Source organism: Pocillopora damicornis, chromosome 7 (assembly GCF_964200805.1).
Source record: "Pocillopora damicornis chromosome 7, jaPocDami1.2, whole genome shotgun sequence".
Lineage (NCBI taxonomy): Eukaryota > Metazoa > Cnidaria > Anthozoa > Scleractinia > Pocilloporidae > Pocillopora > Pocillopora damicornis.
Window position 1 is genome coordinate 17587116 of NC_142676.1, and position 20515 is coordinate 17607630.

Below are 20515 nucleotides of genomic sequence, written 5' to 3' on the forward strand. Positions count from 1 at the left end.
GATTGCATTAGCTTTGCATTTTTGGTATAGAAAAATCGGACTAATCTCCTACCTAAGCAATGCATAGCTAAAACAATCACAGATTACAACGGTTTGCTTGTTAGTCTTTGAATTCTTAATGGTTCTTGTGATATCGTATTTTGTTTTGACTGGCTATCTTTATTGTTTCGGTTTGACAACACTCATTGAAAATCGTTCTATCAACGTCATACTACCAAACATCTTATGGGAAGCGGCTGTAACGAGGTTCAAAAGCAATTTATTCGATTTCAAAAAAAAAAAAATTCCGAGAAATTAAAGGCATATGTTGAAAAAACAAAACAAAACAAAATAAAACAAAAAGCAACCACAACCAATAAAAGACAGAACCCTTAAAGAAAAACAAAAACCTTGTCTAATACTCACAACTCATTCTAGTTTTAGTAGATTATTGGAACTTAGAATAACCTATTCATGTTAAACTCCAAACCAGTATTGCGTTGTAGAAGGATCCGAAGAGGAACAGCGGTGATTTGTATTTATCGCTCCGGAACGATACCGTCCAAAATTATTTTCGTTGTCAATTGCTCCTAGTGACCCATCAAAATCGCATTCGTTTTCCTTGCTTTTGAAACTGTTCACGAACCAAGCACCATTAAGATCCATTCTTGTGTAGGCGGTGCAATCAGAACAGTTAATTCCACGGATGTTAATGTACTCAAACAGTTTGCAATCTCCACCCCAGTCACCGAATATGTCATGACCTGCCAGAACTGCGCGTGCGTAGTCCGTATACTGCAGGCCATCTGCAGGTAAGTTGCATGTTACTCTCAGATATGTGGAGTGATTTGAGAGAGACTGCATATGTGATAAGGAAAGGCGGTAAGAGTTCCAGTCCGGTTCATTGTTATTGTCATTCACAGGGAAATCCGTGCCAAACCCCTTATCCTTGTATGTGGCCTTATTGGCAATGGAGAACGACTGTATGAGTGCCCATACAAAGCCAGATTCTGAGTGCAAGTCACAGTAAACAGAGAACGGTTTATCGGCTGAATCAAAAATATCGTATTTTCCTGATTGTGAGGCTCCGTTGTTAGCGATGTCTTTGCAGTTTCTTGGATGTGTAGTCTGACCACAACGCTTACCAGTGTATTTGTAAGAACAGGTGCAATTAAACCTGGGGCTGTGATTGTCACAAATCTCCTTACATACTCCCCCGTTGAGGCAGGGATTCTGGCTGCAGCATCTATTAACGCAGCGATGTATCCCTGGAATGTAGCTTCCTCCACCCTAATTGAAAATGAACCTTTTTTCCTTAAACTATTCCTTGATTAAAGTAAAGTCCGGCGATCGATGCAGGTGTTAAGAAATTAATTTAGGGGGGGGGGGGGTTGAGGGACGTACAAAAAAGAATTAGTCTTATCGTGCGTATATCAAGTTAGGGATGCACGCGGGAACTAAGTTTTAAGAGCACGAGAGAAGCGTAAGAGTTGCCTGAGTGCTCTTCACACTTCCCAAGTGCATCAAAAACTCGATACACGTACAGCTAAAGCGTGAACAAATTTCATTATAACATAGCATGCAGACACAAGTTGTGCTCGAAAAAAAAAGGGTTTATTACTACTTTTTCCGATTAACCAGGTAATCGCGTTCTACCCGAAAACTATGAATAAATGACAGGGTAAGAACGACCAAGAAATATTTCGAGACCAAATCTTTATTCAAAGAATTGTAAATTTTCTGCTCCAAAGCAAAAACGAACGAATTTCTTGCATGCACGAGGGCGTGTAGTAGATTCAACATGCTTGAATCGTTGTTTACTAGAATTCAAGGCCAGAAAATTGCGTATATTTGTGTTGGAGATTTTGAGAATTCAGAAATTATACGGTTTTAAAATAAAAATCTGCTAATGAACAATAATTTTAGTATATATCAACACTTAAAACTGGTATCAACCGTTCAAAAAACGAAGCAATAGCCTATAAATTTCTCGCATTTACGAGACACCTGTGACTGATTTACGCTGCTTGAAATGCTGCTGTTTACTTGAACTTACTACCCGAAAATTGCTTAGCTTTGAACCACAAATTCTGAAAATCGTTCGATTTCGAGAACAAAATCTTCGATTGAACAAAACTTTGGTACATATCAACGCTTTAAAATAATATTTTCCGCTCTAATGAAGATTTCTCGGCGTGGCAAAGCCTCAGTTGAAGTCAGAAGACTTAGTTCTGTTTTCAGCCATAATTCTCATCGCGTTTGTGAATAAAGTGTTGTCAACTCCGAAACCAAGTACGTCGCTCGAAGAGCTACACGCTCATTGTGTTTCTCGAAACGAGTTTTATTCAGCATTTTTTGTTTTCATTTTGAGATACAAAGGTCTATCTCAGTTGGGATAAAACGAAAAAACAATCTTCAGTGATAGTATTGAATTCTCGCGGCTAAACAAGACGGGACTTTTAGCCGAAGTGAAATTGCACACTTCATGTTATGGATGCACGGACGTGCACTAAATATACATTAAGTACTTTGTTATATATTTAGACTTTCCCTTAAACAATCATATGGCAAAAACATGCTGTTGTATTCGGCGCGTGGGCAACAACTGCGCAATTGTATCCCGGTCGGAATACATTTGAATTTGATCAGGGGTACTTGACCAAGAATAAACCTATCACAGTCTCGTTTTGTTGAGGAAAAGTCTAGGTATATAACATGGATTCTTATCACAGTAGCTTCCTTAAGGTATAGGTAGGCCTTGCACGTGCGCTATGTTGTGATAAATATGTAAGTAAAAAAAATAATAAAAAAGGCAATTCTATCAACAACTAACGATTCTATCTCTCACCTTCACCGTGTAGCTTCTCACTAAATCATAATAATTTCCTCCTTGACTCCATTTCATCGCCGCTGGCTCCATGTCTTTGTTGGCGTTGTTGAGCTCACAGTTATTTTCTTTGGACAGAGGGAAATAATTCATGGATACACACAGGCAGTCATCTTTGCACTTCATGTGACACTGAGTGGCGCTGTGGACTGTCAATCTTTGAAATACGTGACCCTCAAGAATGTGATTATAGACGACATCCTCATCGATAACAAACTTGAAGTTTTGACAATTTATTGTTGGCTGCGCCCCTTTGGTGTGAGTGAGCTGAGATACCAGCAACATCGCATGTAGATGGCGAAGAACACTCATGGTGGACCTACTAAACGTACAAATGAGATGGATATCTTCATTCCATAATTATACCGAGGCATTTAAAATTTAGTTAGTAGCAGGCGGAGTCTACGAAGAAAAAAAGGCAAAAAATCGTGAGTAGGTACGTGATCGTACTATGGTGTAAACGCGACTCGACCTCAGGTTACGATCAAGATCTTAACAAGCGCCTTAAAAGTTGTCTCTTCTTTTGACGCGAACGTGATTACGTAATGCTTATTGAGAATGGGACCATCTTTCTCCTGGATCGAATATCTCGGTGACAGATTAAATAACTTATATTGAAAATTAGCCGAGGTTGAAATGAGAATCTGAGCTACAGTGTGCATGGCGCACTAGATATATTTTGCTGTGTCGATAGTGGAAAAAAGTAACTTTAAACTTATCGAATAGGTCATGCCGCATCAGTTTAGTTTTATTCGATCAACGGAGTAGAAACAAATTACATGTTGTCTCCCTTCAGTAGTTCAGTAACAAACTTTTGGTTTTAACTGAGTACCATCTCTCTTCACTTACCTCAAAATGTCGATTCGTTTTATGGCTTCAGTAAAATCCTTCGAGAAAGGTTTGCGGGCGAACAGATGTTGTTGAAACTTTATGTATGTCCGGTAATATCGATGCACCTTTATACTTGAAAAATAATAGAAAAACACAATAATGAATCAATTAAGATCATTGGCTCTGTTGTTGAAACTATATGTATGTCCGGTAATATCGATAGAAAAACACGATAATGAATCAATTAAGATCATTGGCTCTGTTTACGACGTTACCTAGAAGACACCCGAAATAAACAATGGATAAGATATTGCAATACTGTTGACACAGAGTGCTTCACAACTAAAAATTTGCATCAAATAACTGAAATCCGTCACATTTACAGCGGTGATCAAAATCTGATTACCCTTTTTAAATGTCGGGATCTTTTAACTTTTTTTATGTCAAAAGACCCCAACTTTTCTGGAAAAGTCAACACAGTGTCCCTCTCAACATTAGCTTTCTTTCGGCTCATATTAACAATGTTTGTTTTCTGAAGTAATTAACCACACACGAGGACCACCACAGCAAGCCATAAAAACAATGTCCGTGGAACAAAGGTTGTTTGTTGCCATCCACCGTTTCCTAAATAAGTAGATATGAGAACTGTCCAACATTAAATTGTAGAAACAATTCAAACTACCAGTGACCTCCTGAGTTTAAAAGTACTGCAAGAACACTAATTGATACAGACAACAATAACTAAGACAGCAGTAGTGGCGTGAGTTCAAAAAGACATAACTGAAACTAAAACTGCCGTCAAACCATCACACAGCTGGATTGCATGCTTAATGAAAAAAGCTAAACTGTGTGATAATCGTGATCGTTTTTCTCTGTTACAAATTTATTCTTCGCAGAGTATCCATAACCAAAGCAATCTTTCTTCGATATCGAGTTCGTTTTCATTCAAATTATATTTTTTCTCGTCCGACCCCATCAGACTCAATGAGTCAATACGTATTTCGTCGTTTGACCGGTAGGACCACCACAAAAAAGATTCTACAGTAAAATCGATTCCTGTATTTATTCGAGTCTTACAATTCATCGAAAAAGCGACTTCTTTCATTATTTATATTTTGTTTACTCAAGTCCAACATTAGAAGTAATGTTCTTGGAAAATGTGGCAGAATCATGCGACTGCATGGCGAAAGGCTATTCGGGAGTTTAAGATGTCACCACGGCGACATGTGGTAAAACGTTCCTGAAGAAAACCTTATTTATTTTCCTCTAAGTTTCTCACCAATAGCTCGATGCGTTAACCGTTTTTGTTATGCTGAAGTTGAGGTGCGGTGCCGTATGAGGCGGTAAACTCATGCAGCCATTTTTGAAATTATAATTAACGGCAGAAATTCATTTTTTAATCGAAGTCTTCCTCGGTGTTGCCGTCCTGACTGCTTAAGGTCCCTTTTGTTCTGTATGGGACGGAAATGTGCAAAGTTTTAAAACGCACGTGTTTCGCTATTGTTTTGCTCACTAGATCTTATGTTGCACTTCGTCCTCGTTTTCGTCGCCTTCGTGCTTTTTTTTTTATAAGGGACCATAAGATCCGACGACGGCAACGGCGAGGTCGTGAACTGGGGGGAATGGGGAGAGGTCGCCGTCGTAAGGCGCGAAAAATAACATTAAGAACACTCTTGGAAGACGCAGTCTGTTCCATAACAGGCTTTTGGTTTATAAGTGAAAATATGGCATCCTTTAGAGATATACTTAAACTTCTCCTCGAAAGTGCTGATGACGATGATATTTCCAAGGACGAATTTCTTCTTCTTTACGATGAAAACATCTCGAAAAAAACCCAGATTTCCCTTACGATTGTTATGGAGCATTCGACTTAAATGAGATGGACGACAGCGAGTGTTTGGCTGAGTTTCGATTTCATAGGAATGAGCTTCCCCTCCTTTTAGAGGCCTTGCAGCTCCCTCAGTCTTTCAATTGTCACCAAGGAACCATTCGTGATGGGGTAGAAGCGCTTTGTATAAGATTGAGACGATTTGCTTACCCATGCAGATACAGCGATTTAATTCCACGATTTGGTCGGCCGGTTCCGGAGCTGAGTATGATTTCCAACCTCGTGATTGATACATTCTATCAAGAGCACAATCACAGAATGACTCAGTGGAACAATACACTGCTGAACCCTCCACTTCTTGAAAACTATGCCCGTGCGATAAATTTAAAGGAAGTGCATTACTCAATTGCTTTGGTTTTATAGACGGAACAATAAAGCCCATTTGTCGACCCGATGAAAATCAGGGGGTCGTTTATAATAGACATAACGAGTGCATAGTCTCAAGTGCCACTCTGTTGTCTTATCTAATGGTATGATAACCAACATGTACAGCCCAGTATGTAATTGATTTAATCTGATTCGTTGCTCTTCCTTTTTTTTTTTTTTTTTCTTGAGGTTGAGATTTTAAACTGTACACCCCAACCTCAGCTAACTAAAACACTCATTTTTTTCCTCTTTAAGAGGGTTCCTCACGATCTGGGGCGGCATGGCTTCTCTACAACAAGAGTGACCCCGCCTATCTCCTACGTGTCCACCTTCAGGTCCCTTACAGAGGTGCCAGAATAGCACCAAAAATAGAGTTATACAACAAAGAGTCTAAAAGTTTGTTATACAATGTAAGATTTTAGGTATAAAAACAAACAACAATGTCAAATATAAACTTGCCTGATAAATGATTTAAATGCTGAAACAAGCATTCACAGCAAAATCAAAGATATTATGAATATCTTTATGCAAATTTAAGCCGAGTTAATCTTGTTTTTCTGAGGTAAACATCTGCTGAAAACTTTGCATCTGCTCAAGTTGCTGCTTAGTTTGTTCCACTTATACCTTTAGCATATCCTGATGATGTTTTCTTGGTTGATCTTCCTGTTTACCCTCAACTTCAACTCGTTGCTTTTGCAGCTGCAATTCTCCTTCTTTCCACTTCTGAACGCGATCATTTTTTTCACGCAAATATGCAATTGTGTCACCTCCACTTCTACAACTTTTTTTGCTTCGGTTTCACTTCCTCCTCCTCTTCATTCCGCTGCCTTTTCTGAGTTCTTCTCAGGTTTTCTATAGCCTCTGTTTCTCATTTCCGCTGCTTTTTCGTTTTCTGTTGTCTTATTATCGTTTTCTACGGTGTCTTCAGCTGCAGCTGCGACTATTTATTCCAGAGCCTTTTCCAACTCACTCAAATGACATTCACACTTGCCTTCACTTCGTCTTTCATCTTTGTTTTAAATTTTCCCTCAGCAGTATGTATCTTTCTCTAACAGCACGCTTACTGACTTAGAATCGGGGAAGCTTGAGGCCGTTCAGATTGTTTGCAATTTTTTCCCTGATTTTACCTTTAGAAATGCTTCCTTTTTTGCACTTAAAGGGTTCAGGTACTAAAATTTCTTGACACAAGCAGTTGCCATGTCCCTTGGTCCACTCCATGTTTGATCTGAAAAACCACAATAATATCCAGCTTCAGCGATTTTTTCCTTAAACAAACTCGGGTAAATTATCTAGATTAAATTCCTGGTTTAGCATTAATATTCATTAACAATATGAACTGAAAACAACTTGTTGAACTGTCTTATTTAAACTCGTCTCCATTTAGGCCTATTTGAGTCACGAACTTTTAAAGCTGTTTAGAGGGAGAAAGAAACTTCGGTCAGTTTTCGCCTTAAAATGAGTTCTAGAACCATTTACATATGTCACAAATTTGGAAAAATGTTGACAGTTCATCATATATTGAAAATATACGATAAGTTACTTACGTTTTAGACAAAAGAAAAACACTTCGTTTTGACGTCGCAGACAACACAGTTACGGCGGGAAACTTCGCGCGCCGGCTACCGGAAATGCGCAGGCAAATATTTTAAACTTCCGCTCGCCGTCGTAAACATCCGTCGTCGTCCCTAAAGTCGCTATTTGCGGATGGGCTCACGTCAACCTGTCGGGCCCTACATTTATTAAGGTTTCAGCCAATTCAGAGACTTTCATATACTATTTCGCCATTATTAATGCGTAACATGTCAATGTTGCGTGCGTTTGAACTGGATACCAAATAATTCTGGGCATTTTAATCGGCCACCCACACATGTACAATGTAATTTAGTGTTAACTACTGAGCTGTTCATTGGTGGGAATATGGTGACGATATTCCCACCAATGGCGTAGCTTCACTTGCATATAAACCCACACACAACCCACAATTCCTCCAATCGCTCTGACGAAGAGCTAGTGCTCGAAACGTCAGCTTTTTTACCCTTTATGGTGGCTAATTTACGTTTTCAACTCAATTGTTAACTCTGCAGCACCACAGTTTCCTCAGAAACTTACCCCCTTTATTCATGTACAGTGTAGCCATTCAGAATATGGAGTTACCGTGTTTTTGGACCGAAATCTGGCAGCTCTTGTTCAATAGGGAACAATACGAGTCAGAATAGGATTATGATTTTGCATGTTCACCCCCGAGTTAATTAGTCTTTTGGTTACATTAACAGCAAACTGGTGTATGACTGTAGATGTCACTCATATAATTTACAAAATTACAAAAGATTTTATTAGGGTTTGTGCAAAATTTCGACATTGGTTTAACTAAGACGGCAGTTTAAATCTCTCCTCTTGTCTATTTCCCGAGAGTGTATGTCATACAGCACCTTCTTCTATCACGGGGTGTTTTTACCAACACACAAAACAGGAACAAATTACACTTGAAGAAAGCCCAGGAGGGCGATCAGTGAGCAATGTCGTAAAAGGATATGTGACAAGATCCACAGTGTTTTGTCTTTCCAACTACATAACGGAAAAAATGGCGTTAAATATCAATGACCGTCAATCTTAACTTGCACCAACTTCAGTCAATACATATCAACGAAAGTCTTCATTAAAAGTGCTCTACCAGAGAACACATGTCCCAGAGTTGATTTGATCCGAGCAATACAAACGACTAAGGTCTCAGTTGCTTTCAAGACTACAATTACTATAGAAATTCATGGTCATTACTACATTGTCACCGCTAAAATGCAAAAATGAAATGCGAGTCTAAGTTAAAAGGTTTCGTTCCAATGATTACTAGCACGTTGAATTAAGCTTTGAAAACGAGAACTATTTCAGATACATAGAGATGATTCCTTGGAAAGTGCGTACGAACGATTTTTATTCACCGGTTGCGATAAACCATAAAAAAAAAAAAAACCAGTGAGCGCAGCGAACAAAAAAGTTTTTTGATGAATCGCGTTTTCCATAATATGAAGTTTTTATTTCATTTATACTTAGATTTTTTCTCAATGAACAAAAAATTTCAAAGATTGGAAGTAAACGACTTTTAAACGAAGGATGTGAAAAAGACGATTTTATCGAGCCTTTGACTTTTAAATTGTAAGTGTATTATCTATGGAACACATGAATAGTGAAAGTCAAAGTAAAAGTGTTTGTGGAAAGACCGCCTAAAAAAACGCAAAATTCAACTATTAAAATATGGATTCTGAGTATTTAAGGTTGCCTACGACGTAGCTCTCGTGTTTGTCTACATTGCTCTTTGATAAAGAGTCAGTGTAACTATCTGAAATGTTAAACGTTTAGTTCAAGTTCAACCCCTAAGGTGGACCACACTTGAAAGCATACATATGATGTCAATGTTTGTTCTTAGCCTTGCTCCAATGGTTTCTCAGAGTCGTATTTTGTTGGCTGAGTTTCCTTTTTTAAGAAGAAAATGAATCCACAAAAAGTTATACGTCATATTTAGCTCCAAACCAGTGCTGGGTTGTGGAAGTAGTTGAGAACAAGCAACTGTGATCCTGATTTATATCGTTGCAGCTATACTCTCCGAAATTGTCTTCCTTGTTGATGAGTCCTCCTGGTCTTCTATCAAATTTAAATCCCCTCTCAATGCTATTGTAACTCCATATGTGTCAGGATGCCTCCTCTGACATTTCCAATTTTTTCCTTGCTCTTCAATATCACTAAAAGCAATTAAACTGGAAGAGACCAGAAACAATGAAAAGAGCTCGCCATGATTTGTTTTTCATCAAGAAAAATCAATACTTACAGCTGGGTGTCAAAACTTGTTGTCTCCACAATTAGAAGAGTAAAAAATTGACCACCGTATTTTCATACGTTTCCAGGGAGGAGTTAAGTGTGATTCAGTTGAATAGCCCTTTTTTTCTTTTAGTCCTTCGCAGAAGTGTCTTAATAGCCAAAAAAAGGAGTTTCACCTTTTTTTTTCTTTTTTCTTTCTTTTTTTTTTTTTACATTCGTGGGAGGATATACGTCGCAATGTGTCTTTTAATTATCTTTGGAAGAGTGATCACAAACAAATCGAGTAATTTCACAACAAGTAGCGGTAGACACCAGCGACAGACAAAGGAGATCGCCAATACCTTTTAATCTTTCAACTGTCTTTCATTCAGAAAAATAGATACTTACAGCTGGGTGTCAAAACTCCTTGTCTCCCTATTGAAAGGAATGAAATAAACCACAGTTTCCTTCGTTTCCATAGAGGAATTGACTTTGCCACAGTTAAAAGATGTAGTTAAAAAATTAACATGAATTATGAATGATGGTCGATCCGGCTCCAGCTCTATATTTTTGGCGGAGCTCTTTGTAAAGGGATCCACAAAATCAAAGGTTCAAAAACTGAGAAACAGTCCAATTGGAAATTACCTCACTCAACCCTCCTTACTTTTGTATCTGCCGCCTTTGATGATATTTCAATTGGGTTTCTTTTAAGTTATTCGTACATTAAAGGAGCTGACTGTTTACAATGACTTTTTAAAAAAAGTATTAGTATGCAAAGAGAAAAATAGAAAGCAATTTAAGGATACGGTGTAGAAACACTAAAATTTAGTTTACACCACCCACAAAACTAATGTCCCTGGTTGGCACAGTGTCGTTTCTCAAAAAGCGCTTCATCTTCATCCCTTGAGCCTCCATCATGCTGTTTAATATGGACAAGTTTCGCGTATAGCATAATTCTTCAAAATTTGCCCAACAAAGCGACGTTTACGGCCAAGTTGGATCGCTAAGATCGTGTCTTTGTCTGCGGACAAATTTCACCCATTTTCCTCTCACAGTCGGGATCGTTCGGGAACTGAAACATTCTATGCCCGGTGCCGGAACGATCTATTCTGACAGTTTTGCTGGTCAGAGCCGGGGCACCAGCGACACAATATCGCCCTCGTTGTCGCGTATCTTTCATACTATTCGCCATACTGAATTCGATTTAATGTCACCAAAGTGACGTCAGTGGTTTTTGGTCAAATGGTACTTTGGCTACGCAATTCGAATACTATTTTTGAGGGGAAAATGGCATAACTTTAAAAGCTTTCAAAATTGTCAATTTTATCATTGAACGTTTCAAACTTCGGAAGCGTAGATTTCAAATAATAAACTTTATAACTACAATATACCTTCATGGTCACTTGGATTTGTATTTAATAATGTATTGACAGCGCGTCCAACAGTGTAATGTCGCTGTAAATCCACAAGCTTAAAGTAAAAGTTTGGAATGCAACTTTGAAAAAGACGAACACAAGTTCGTAACATTACGATGAGCAACAATCGTTCACAACTAATATGATAATATAATAAGATGATATCTCACATTATGTACAACAGTACCTGGTGCTTCTCTTGACAAACACCTGCTCCAACTACTATACTTACTTCATCTCCTACATTTTGAACATTTCAAAAATTGTTTCATGAACAAATGTGTAATGTTTTAATGTAAGCAGTGATCCTAACGAAGCACTTAAGTACCTTAGTCCTTGTGAAAGTGAGGCTGTTGAGGGCTTCTCACAGTTATGTATCGAGTCCCTAATATTAAAATCAAGCAAAGCTGTACATATTTATCTCTTAGGAGAAATTAATAACATCTCCCTGCCACTAAGTAAATACCATTACTCCTCACTGTACTGATTTTTTAAAGAGAAATCAAGAAACCTAAACTTAAAGCTTGGTTTTACTAATGATCAAACTAACGAAGCCGAAGCTAATTTTCAATTATTAGTAAAGAGAAAACGGTTGATTGACCGAGTCAAGAAAATGTCGCCCTACGACGAGAAAACATGTCATAATTAGATTAATAGCGTACGAAGTTATTTAAACATCTCTGAATCTAAACACAAACATTTCAACTTACGATTAGTCACTGGCTTGAAAATAATTTGCATAAATCAACTAATGGTGAGCCCTGAATGCGTTTTAAAAGACGAATATGAAAAAGGCCAATTTTATCGACCTTTGACTTTTAAGATATAAGTTTACTATCTATTGAACATTACATGAAAAGATGAAAGTGCAGGTAAAAAGTGTTTGTAGAGAGGCCACCTACTTACTTCAACTATTAAAATGTGGAAGCTGTGTACCTAAGGTTGCTTATGACGTCGCTCTTGTGCACGTCTGCATTCTTCTGTGATATAGACTCAGTGTAACTAACTGAAATATTAAACGTTTAGTTCAAGTTTAACTCCTAATTGGACCAAACTTGGAAACACATGATGTTATTGTTAGTTCTTAGCCTTGCTCCGATGTTTTCTTGCATTCAGTTGGCTGTGTTTCCTTTTCTGAGAAAGGAAATGCACTCGCAAAAAGTCAGACGTCACATTTAGCTCCAAACCAATGCTGCGTTGTAGAAGCAGGAGAGAACGAGCAGCGGTGATCCGTATTAATATACATGTTGTGAAATTTTCCGAAATTTTTTTCATCGGGGACTCCACCAGGTTTTCCATCAAATTCACATCCCTCTTCTATGCTATTGTAACTCCTTATGTGCCAGGACACATTTTCCTGCTGTTTTGTCAGGGCGGTGCAATTAGAACAAGAGTTTCCCCGGATATTGACATATTCGTACATCTGGTAGGTGTCCCAGGTACCAAAAATGTTATAACCTGCCAGCTTAGCGCGTGCGTAGTCCGTATACTGCAGACCATCCGTAGAAAAGTTACAAGTTGCTCTCAGATGTGTGGAGTAAATAGCAAGAGACTGCATTTGTGATAAGGATAGTCGGAACTCGCTCCAATTCACTTCCCCCTCTCTAATATCAATCTCAAAGTTTTTGCCAAACTCTGCATAATTGAAGGCATTTCTCTTGGACAAAGATAACGATTGTATTAACGTCCATACAAAGCCAGGTTCAGACTGCAAGTCACAGTAAACAGAAAACCGTTCATTGTCTGAATTATAGATGTCGTATTTTCCTGATGTCGAGGCACCGTTCTTAGCTATGTCTTTGCAGCTTCTCGGATGTTTCATCTTCTCACACCGCTGACCAGAGTATGTGTTAGGACAGGCACAGTTAAACCTGGTGCTGTGAGCGTCACAAATCTCTTGACATACACCTCCATTGAGACATGGATTGGTGCGGCAGCATCTGTCGATGCAATGATGCTTCTCTGGTGTGTATTTGTCTCCACCCTACAGCAACATTCGAAGGATTTTTTAGCTTACCATGCTCATCGAATTGGGTTAGCACGTGCGCTTTAGCAACCGTCGACAAATCTCACCGGAAACGGATCGAATCGATAACAAACAGTGCGAGCAAAGTACGAGTGCCTACAACACATAGCGGGGCACCAGAAAGGAGATGAAATATCCATCAATATTAGATTTGAAATGCAGCAATACAACAATGGTAAAGTCAATGATGTCTTTATGAAATTTGTAGTCACATCTGTTCTGCTGTTCCCTTCGCATTACAACACGAGGAAGAGAATAAACCCAATCCTCTCTTAGCCAAATCAGTTTGTTTTAGTTTTGTCTAGATCAATCATATCGCAGAATGATCAGTATGCACAAAATTGTCTTTGGCCCGGACTGACATATAACACAACTGTTTTTTAAGGAGTACCGCAAAACTTGATCATGTGGAAATATTTATTTAATTTACGAACTTGAACATCTTGGGATATTTACTTTATTTAAGAAAGTTCATAAATAAATGAATAAGGAATTAGATAAATAATCTTATCTCACCTTCACCGTGTAGCTTCTCACCAAATCATAATAATTTCCCCCTTGCCTCCATTTCATCGCCGCTGGCTCCATCTCTTTGTTAGCATCGTTAAGCTCACAATTGTTTTCTTTGGAAAGAGGGAAATAGTTCATGGATACACACAGGCAGTCATCTTTGCACTTCAAGTGACACTGGATGGCGTTTGGGACTGTCAATCTTTCAAACACGTGACCCTCAAGAATTTGGTTATGGATGACATCGTCATCGATAGCAAACTTGAAGTTTTGACTAGTTACTTTTTTCTGTGCCTCAGTAGAGAGGGTCAAATTGAATACAAACAGCACGACTTGGAGATATTGTACGATGCCCATAGCAATAGCACTACTAATGTGAAGAAAAAAAAGATACATGATTATTTCTGATAAGCATGGGGTAATTTGGAACGAAACATATAGATATTTGGGTCTCTTGCTTAATTGCGACGGAAAGAAAATAATAGTTAGCAGTAAATTGCCAAAATTTTATTCGTTAGCCGAAAGAGCCATTACCATATTGAGACCTTCCTCTGTGTCAGTAAACGTTTTGAAAGACTGAAAAGAGTGTATCCGTCTCGCTGTAAAGTCGATCTTCACTACAGAATCACATATTTGCGGAATTTTGAAAAGAAGACTAGGCAAACATTCGACGGTTTGTGTTAGGAATGCTCTACAAAAGGAGCCGTAAACGTTCCCTGCAGTTTAGCCTAAGCTGAACACAGTTTATAAAGAATTGATTGTATGCTCAAATGCTAAGCTGATTTCTCTTCATTGCCCAGGTTACAATGGAGGGAGATATATTGGCAAATGGAACTGATATAAAAAAATACACGAACCAGTAATTGCTGATTAAAAGTATGTCGGTTGCAGTTAGTTGAATGCAAAGCTTAATGTCGAAGTATATCAAATCTCAGTGAAACAGTCCCTGCAATGAACTTTATCAAAGACTGACGTTCATGTATCAAATCGCCCAAGTTTAAGGAGTGTTTCTTGAAACGTAAAACTTTCAAAAGTTTCGTGTGTCATTTATTAAAAAAAAAAGCGTTTTGGAAATAAGAGACGTCTCAAAATGTTTTGCGTTACAAAACCAAGAAGGGAAACTCTACCCACCATCAGTTGTTAAAAGATCCTCTTTCAGCGATGCACTTATGAATCTCTGTGCTCTACAAAGTCAACTCTAAGAACGATTTGGAATGTATTATTCACACTTGAATATTTAAAAAGGGTCGCATTTTATTTTTTTACCATAGGAGTATGGGATATACAATATTAATGAAAGCTCTTAAAGTAAGCTTTCCTTCCATCGATGAATGATGATATCTCGAGTTTCGCTACACCTATAAATTTCGCAACCGCATGGCTGGTTTCTTTTCCAGCTTTAAGAAAAGACATAGAATACAGACCAGTCAGCTAACAAACTCTGATCTTATGTTGTATACGTAGACTGTAAAAACACATAAGTTCTGTCTGTAGAGCCAGTTAGTAATTATTCACCGAAGTGGAAAAAATTAAATATTGTAGTCAATAAACCGAAAAACTAGAAAAACTTAAGTGAATTATTTAGGTTCATAAGTGCAGCTTTAAAAGATGTTTTCAATAAGAATCGCAATGTTTTTCAAAATATGAAGACCCCCCGTCAAGTTCGACTTTCGAACATGGCAGCCCTTCTGTCGCGGTGACTATTAATGTATAATGTTCCGAAACTTTTTAATTTTTAAAATTAATTGTAAAAGGGCGTCAATTTTGGCCTCATTTTGCTAAAAGAACCGATATTTTGACGAGTTAAGAAGAAAAGCTACCCACATAAAAGAGCTTGAAAGCAAGGGCAGAAATTTACTGTAGCCTGTTTTATTTGATTTTCATGATAAGAATTCCACTTTTGACAGAGTAGATCACTTCAGGATATTCGTCTGCCCAGTAAATTGAATAAAATAGACTAAACAACTTAAGTTTACCACATCTTTGGCACAGTGTAGCTCCTCACCTGATTATGGAAATTTCTTCCTTCTCTAAATTTCATCGCCAATGGCTTCATATCTTGATTGGCATCATTGAGCTCTCAGTTGCTTGATTTGAACCGAGGGAATAATGATTATATATACAAGCAGTCATCCTTACACATCACATGTAACAAACGAATGGTAGCAAAATAAGGCACATAGCTTCCTAATTATCTATAATTGTCATAATCACCTACACAATTATCTCTTGGCCATGAATCAGAGATGAACCAGGGAAAGCTGTTGAAGTCATTGAGGTGCCTGTTCGAGTTAACCCGAGGTGACCACACTAACATGATTGTTGCATCAGTTAACTGCTGCTTGGAAAAACCTAAGATGAGCTAACGCCCTGAACGTAAGCTTGCATGTGGAAATGGGCCCCCGAGGCTATTTTTCCACGTTGTAATTGATAAGTGATGGAAAGTTTTACGTTCGTTACACACTCAACTTATCTATATTTTCAAGCAAGAACGAATAATTGACCCGGTTGTTATTTGTCCAACTTGTTTTGATCAACACACTTTGCCAGTGATATTTCATTCGAAGTTTCAATGGCCCAACGATGTGCAAAGTTTCACTCATGAATTTAAAAATTTGCATGAAAAAATGATAAAATATCACAAAATCTTTCTCAGACTCTAACCCTTCTCTAGAAAGATGTGCAAATAAGGAACATAGATGATAATATTAGACACTTGTTATCATTGATACTTCTTCACATTATGTAAATTTTGAATAAGAGCCGAATGATATGAATTATCCAAGAACGCATGCCATCCATTCACAGTTTAAAAGCGTCAACTAGAGAAGGAGAGATTAAGGTCAGACTTCACCATTGAGGAGTCTACTAGGGATCATAACTAGAAGTAATAATAATAATAACGCTGAAATAGAATACAACCCGAAGCAATTTTACTGTTTCTCCAGGCATTATTGTTGATGTCTTTTTTTTTTTTTCTGCAGTCATCCACCCCAGACGAAAGACACGCACCCAGGCCGTAAAATGATCGTCCGTGCCAAACCGATAATAAACAGTACTCACTCGTTTGAAAAACTTCATGAAAAAGAATCTGTATATGGCAGAAATTCAAAATAAACACGAGTACTGTAGATCAAACATCGTAATTTGTTATGGAAATTAGTGTAATGAGATCATTTTGCAATGAAAAACCTTCACAGATGTTACGTCGTTAAATTTTTAGTTTTCGTTGCTTCTCTCTAACTTATTAAGTAAGTATGCTTGATTTAGAAGCCAGAAAAAATCATATATAGTTGAATTTGATCAATGTTTTGTCGGTGAGGGATGTAGCCGCTTCATTAACAGAAAACGATAGAGATTGTGTCATTATTTTTTTTAGCTTTAAGGGGGCCTTCTGGTTTCCCCAATAAAAATTATAATTATCTTAGATAAGCTACCATTTTACACTCGATTGCGGGTGGCAACTTATTTTGTCCTAAAAATACAAAAGAAATAATAAAATAACTTCCTACAACTTCAAGCTTTAACAAAAACAAAACAAACAAACTCACAATAACAAAGTAAAAATTTCGAAATCATCTAATAACTGAGTAATCCTTTATAGTTTCGTTATATGAAGTTTCCTTTATTTTTATAATATTCACAAGCAAACCTGTACACTAATGTTACACAAAACTGGACGGTCAAGCTTGGCTTGATAGTAATTAGCCAAAGAAGAAGGAGAAATTCGAAGTTTTTGTAATTAGATCTCAGTCTCAAAAGGGGCTTTCCTAAATGACAATTTTGACTGAAGCCGGTTGGTGAGAAAGAGAGGGCATTTTTATCATTAAACCACTTTCCAAATCCTTCGACCAGGTACATGGTAAACTCTTCCTCTTGACAACAGATACAAAGTGAGTCGTTTTCGACTTCAAAGATGTAAAGATTTCTTTGTACAAATTTATGACAGTGGACTTCTATCATCCTGCTGACTCCTGAGATGTATCTACAAGGCTGTAGAAGAGATCGGTTTTCGAGTTATTTTACCACAAATGTCTCTTTCTCTCTAAATAAAAATAACAAAGTAATACCTGAGGGTATGTAAATTGATGAAACAGCATTCAGACGATTAAATAAAATGTGATGATGCCCCTTCCTATAGCTATCAAATCCTATACAAACAAACTTAATGCAACTATGCAATTCAGTCCTCGTCTTAAGCTATGCAACCTAGTTGAATAGCAACTAAGACCCTAGTTGGTCTTTACCCTTGGTTGTTCTAACTCCAGAAGATAACATATTTCAATTTTTTTAGGCTTTTTAATTTAATTTCGAACCATGTTATGTTATATTATATTTTGTATGTTACAGATACAAGTTTTTTTTAAGGTTCCTAGGGCGTATTTGAACATATTCGTATTTTAGCTTACGTATACTAGCCATGAATTATTATTAAACTACTATCACAGCGCAATTTTGTTCTTGTTTTTATGCTTCAAAAGGGAGCCAGGATTGCATTAGCTTTGCATTTTTGGTATACAAAGCTCGGGCTAATCTTCTACCTAAGCAATGCAAAGCTAAAAAAAATCACAGATTACAACAGTTTGCTTGTTAGTCTTTGAATTCTGAATGTTCCCGTGACATCATATTTTGTTCTGATTGGCTGTCTTTATTGTTTCGGTTTGACGGTAACGGTAACGGAAGTGGAATGGTAACGAGATTCAAATCAATTTCTTCGATTTCAAAACAGACAATTTTCGAGAAATCAAAGGCCTTTTGTGAAAAAAAGAAACAAAACAAAGCAAAACAAAAAGCAACCACAACCAGAAAAGGTCAGAATCCAAAGAAAACAAAAACCTTATCTAATACTCACAACTCATTCTAGCTTTAGTAGATTATTGGAACTTAGAATAACCTATTCATGTCTAACCCCAAACCAGTATTGCGTTGAAGAAGAATCCGAAGAGGAGCAGCGGTGATTCCTATTTATCGCTCCGGAATGATACCGTCCAAAATTATTTGCGTTGTCAACGGCTCCTACAGATCCATCAAAGTCGCATTCTTTCTCCTTGCTTTTCAAACTGTTAACGAACTAAGCACCATTAAGATTCATTCTTGTGTAGGTGGTGCAATCAGAACAGTTACTACGACGGATGTTAATATACTTAAACAGTTTCCAACCTCCACCTCAGTCACCGAATATGTAATGACCTGCCAGAACAGCGCGTGCATGTTACTCTCAGATGTGTGAAGTGGTTTGAGAGAGACTGCATAAGTGATAAGGAAAAGCGGTAACAGTTCCAGTCCGGTTCATTGCTATTGTCATTCACGGGGAAATCCGTGCCAAACCCCTTATCCTTATATGTGGCCTCATTGGCAAAGGATAACGACTGTATCAATGCCCATACAAAGCCAGGTTCTGACTGCAAGTCATAGTAAACAGAAAACGGTTTATTAGCTGAATCAAAAACATCGTATTTTCCTGATTGCGAGGCCCCGTTGTTAGCTGTGCAGCTTCTTGGATGTGTAATCTGACCACAACGCTTACCAGTGTATTTGTAAGAACAGGTACAGTTAAACCTGGGGCTGTGATTGTCACAAATCTCCTAACATACTCCCCCATTGAGGCAGGGATTCTGACTGCAGCATCTATTAACGCCGCGATGTTCTCTGGAATGTAGCTTCCTCACCCTGATTGAAAATGAACTTTTTCTCTTAAACTATTCTTTGATTAAAGTAAATTCCAGCGGTGCAGATATCCATAAGTGAATTTAAGGGGGGGGGGGGGGGCCCGGGGGACGTACAATAAAGAATTGCTACATGCTTAACGTGCTTATATCAAGTTAGAGATGCACGCAGGATATAAGTTTTAAGAGCACGAGAGAAGCGTAAGAGTTGCTTGAGTGCTCTTCAAACTTCCCAAGTGGATTATTAACTCGATACACGCACAGCTAAATTATGAACTGAAAAAATTTCTATATAACATAGCATGCAGACACAAGTTGTCCTCGATACGTGCGTATATCAAGTTAGAGATGCACGCAGGATATAAGTTTTAAGAGCACGAGAGAAGCGTAAGAGTTGCTTGAGTGCTCTTCAAACTTCCCAAGTGGATTATTAACTCGATACACGCACAGCTAAAGTATGAACTGAAAAAATTTCTATATAACATAGCATGCAGACACAAGTTGTCCTCGATACGTGCGTATATCAAGTTAGAGATGCATGCAGGATATAAGTTTTAAGAGCACGAGAGAAGCGTAAGAGTTGCTTGAGTGCTCTTCGAACTTCTCAAGTGGATTCATAACTCGATACACGCACAGCTAAAGTATGAACTGAAAAAATTTCCATATAACATAGCATGCAGACATAAGTTGTCGTCGATAAAATAGAGTTTATTACAACTTTGTCCGATTTACCAGGTAATCATGTTCTACCCGAAAACTATGAATAAATGAAAAGGTAAAAACGACCAAGAAATATTACCAGACCAAATCTTTATTCAAAGAATTGAACATTTTCTGCTCAGAGGCAAAAAACGAACGAATTTCTTGCATTTACAAGAGCGCGTAATAGATTCAATATGCTTGAATCGTTGTTTACTAGAATTCAAGGCCAGAAATTGCGTAGGTTTATGTTGAAGATTTTGAAAATACTGAAATAATTGTAAGGTTTTTAAAATTAAAATCTGCTATTTAACAATACTTTTAGGATAAAAATGAACCCTCAAAACTGATATCAACTATTCAAAAAGCTGAGCAAAAACTTACAAATCTCTCGCATCTACGAGACACTTGTGATAGATTTACGTTGCTCGAATTGTTGTTTACCAAAATTTGCAACCT

At 37.7% G+C, this 20515-nt stretch overlaps 1 protein-coding gene and 3 pseudogenes across 1 annotated transcript; 1 reads left to right on the plus strand and 3 right to left on the minus strand.

Moving 5' to 3' along the window:
• Positions 1–447: 447 nt before the first annotated feature.
• On the minus strand, positions 448–3178 carry LOC149042923 (uncharacterized; annotated as a pseudogene).
• Positions 3179–4887: 1709 nt separating this feature from the next.
• Positions 4888–6793, plus strand: LOC149042924 (uncharacterized; annotated as a pseudogene).
• Positions 6794–12317: 5524 nt separating this feature from the next.
• LOC113669937 (protocadherin-like wing polarity protein stan) lies at positions 12318–14048 on the minus strand. The gene is made up of 2 exons (XM_089213202.1): positions 13698–14048; positions 12318–13139 (listed from the first exon to the last, which is right to left on the minus strand). Exons 1-2 carry the CDS (start codon positions 14046–14048, stop codon positions 12318–12320), a joined length of 1173 nt encoding a protein of 390 aa, XP_089069328.1.
• Positions 14049–17777: 3729 nt separating this feature from the next.
• Positions 17778–20100, minus strand: LOC149042925 (uncharacterized; annotated as a pseudogene).
• Positions 20101–20515: the final 415 nt, after the last annotated feature.

Excerpts from the sequence above, each read along its gene's own strand:
- LOC113669937 (XM_089213202.1), bottom strand. The coding sequence starts at position 14,048 with ATGGGCATCGTACAATATCTCCAAGTCGTGCTGTTTGTATTCAATTTG. Across the intron at positions 13,140-13,697 it reads TGAGAAGCTACACGGTGAAG|GGTGGAGACAAATACACACC; the intron begins GTGAGATAAGAT and ends ATGTTGCTGTAG.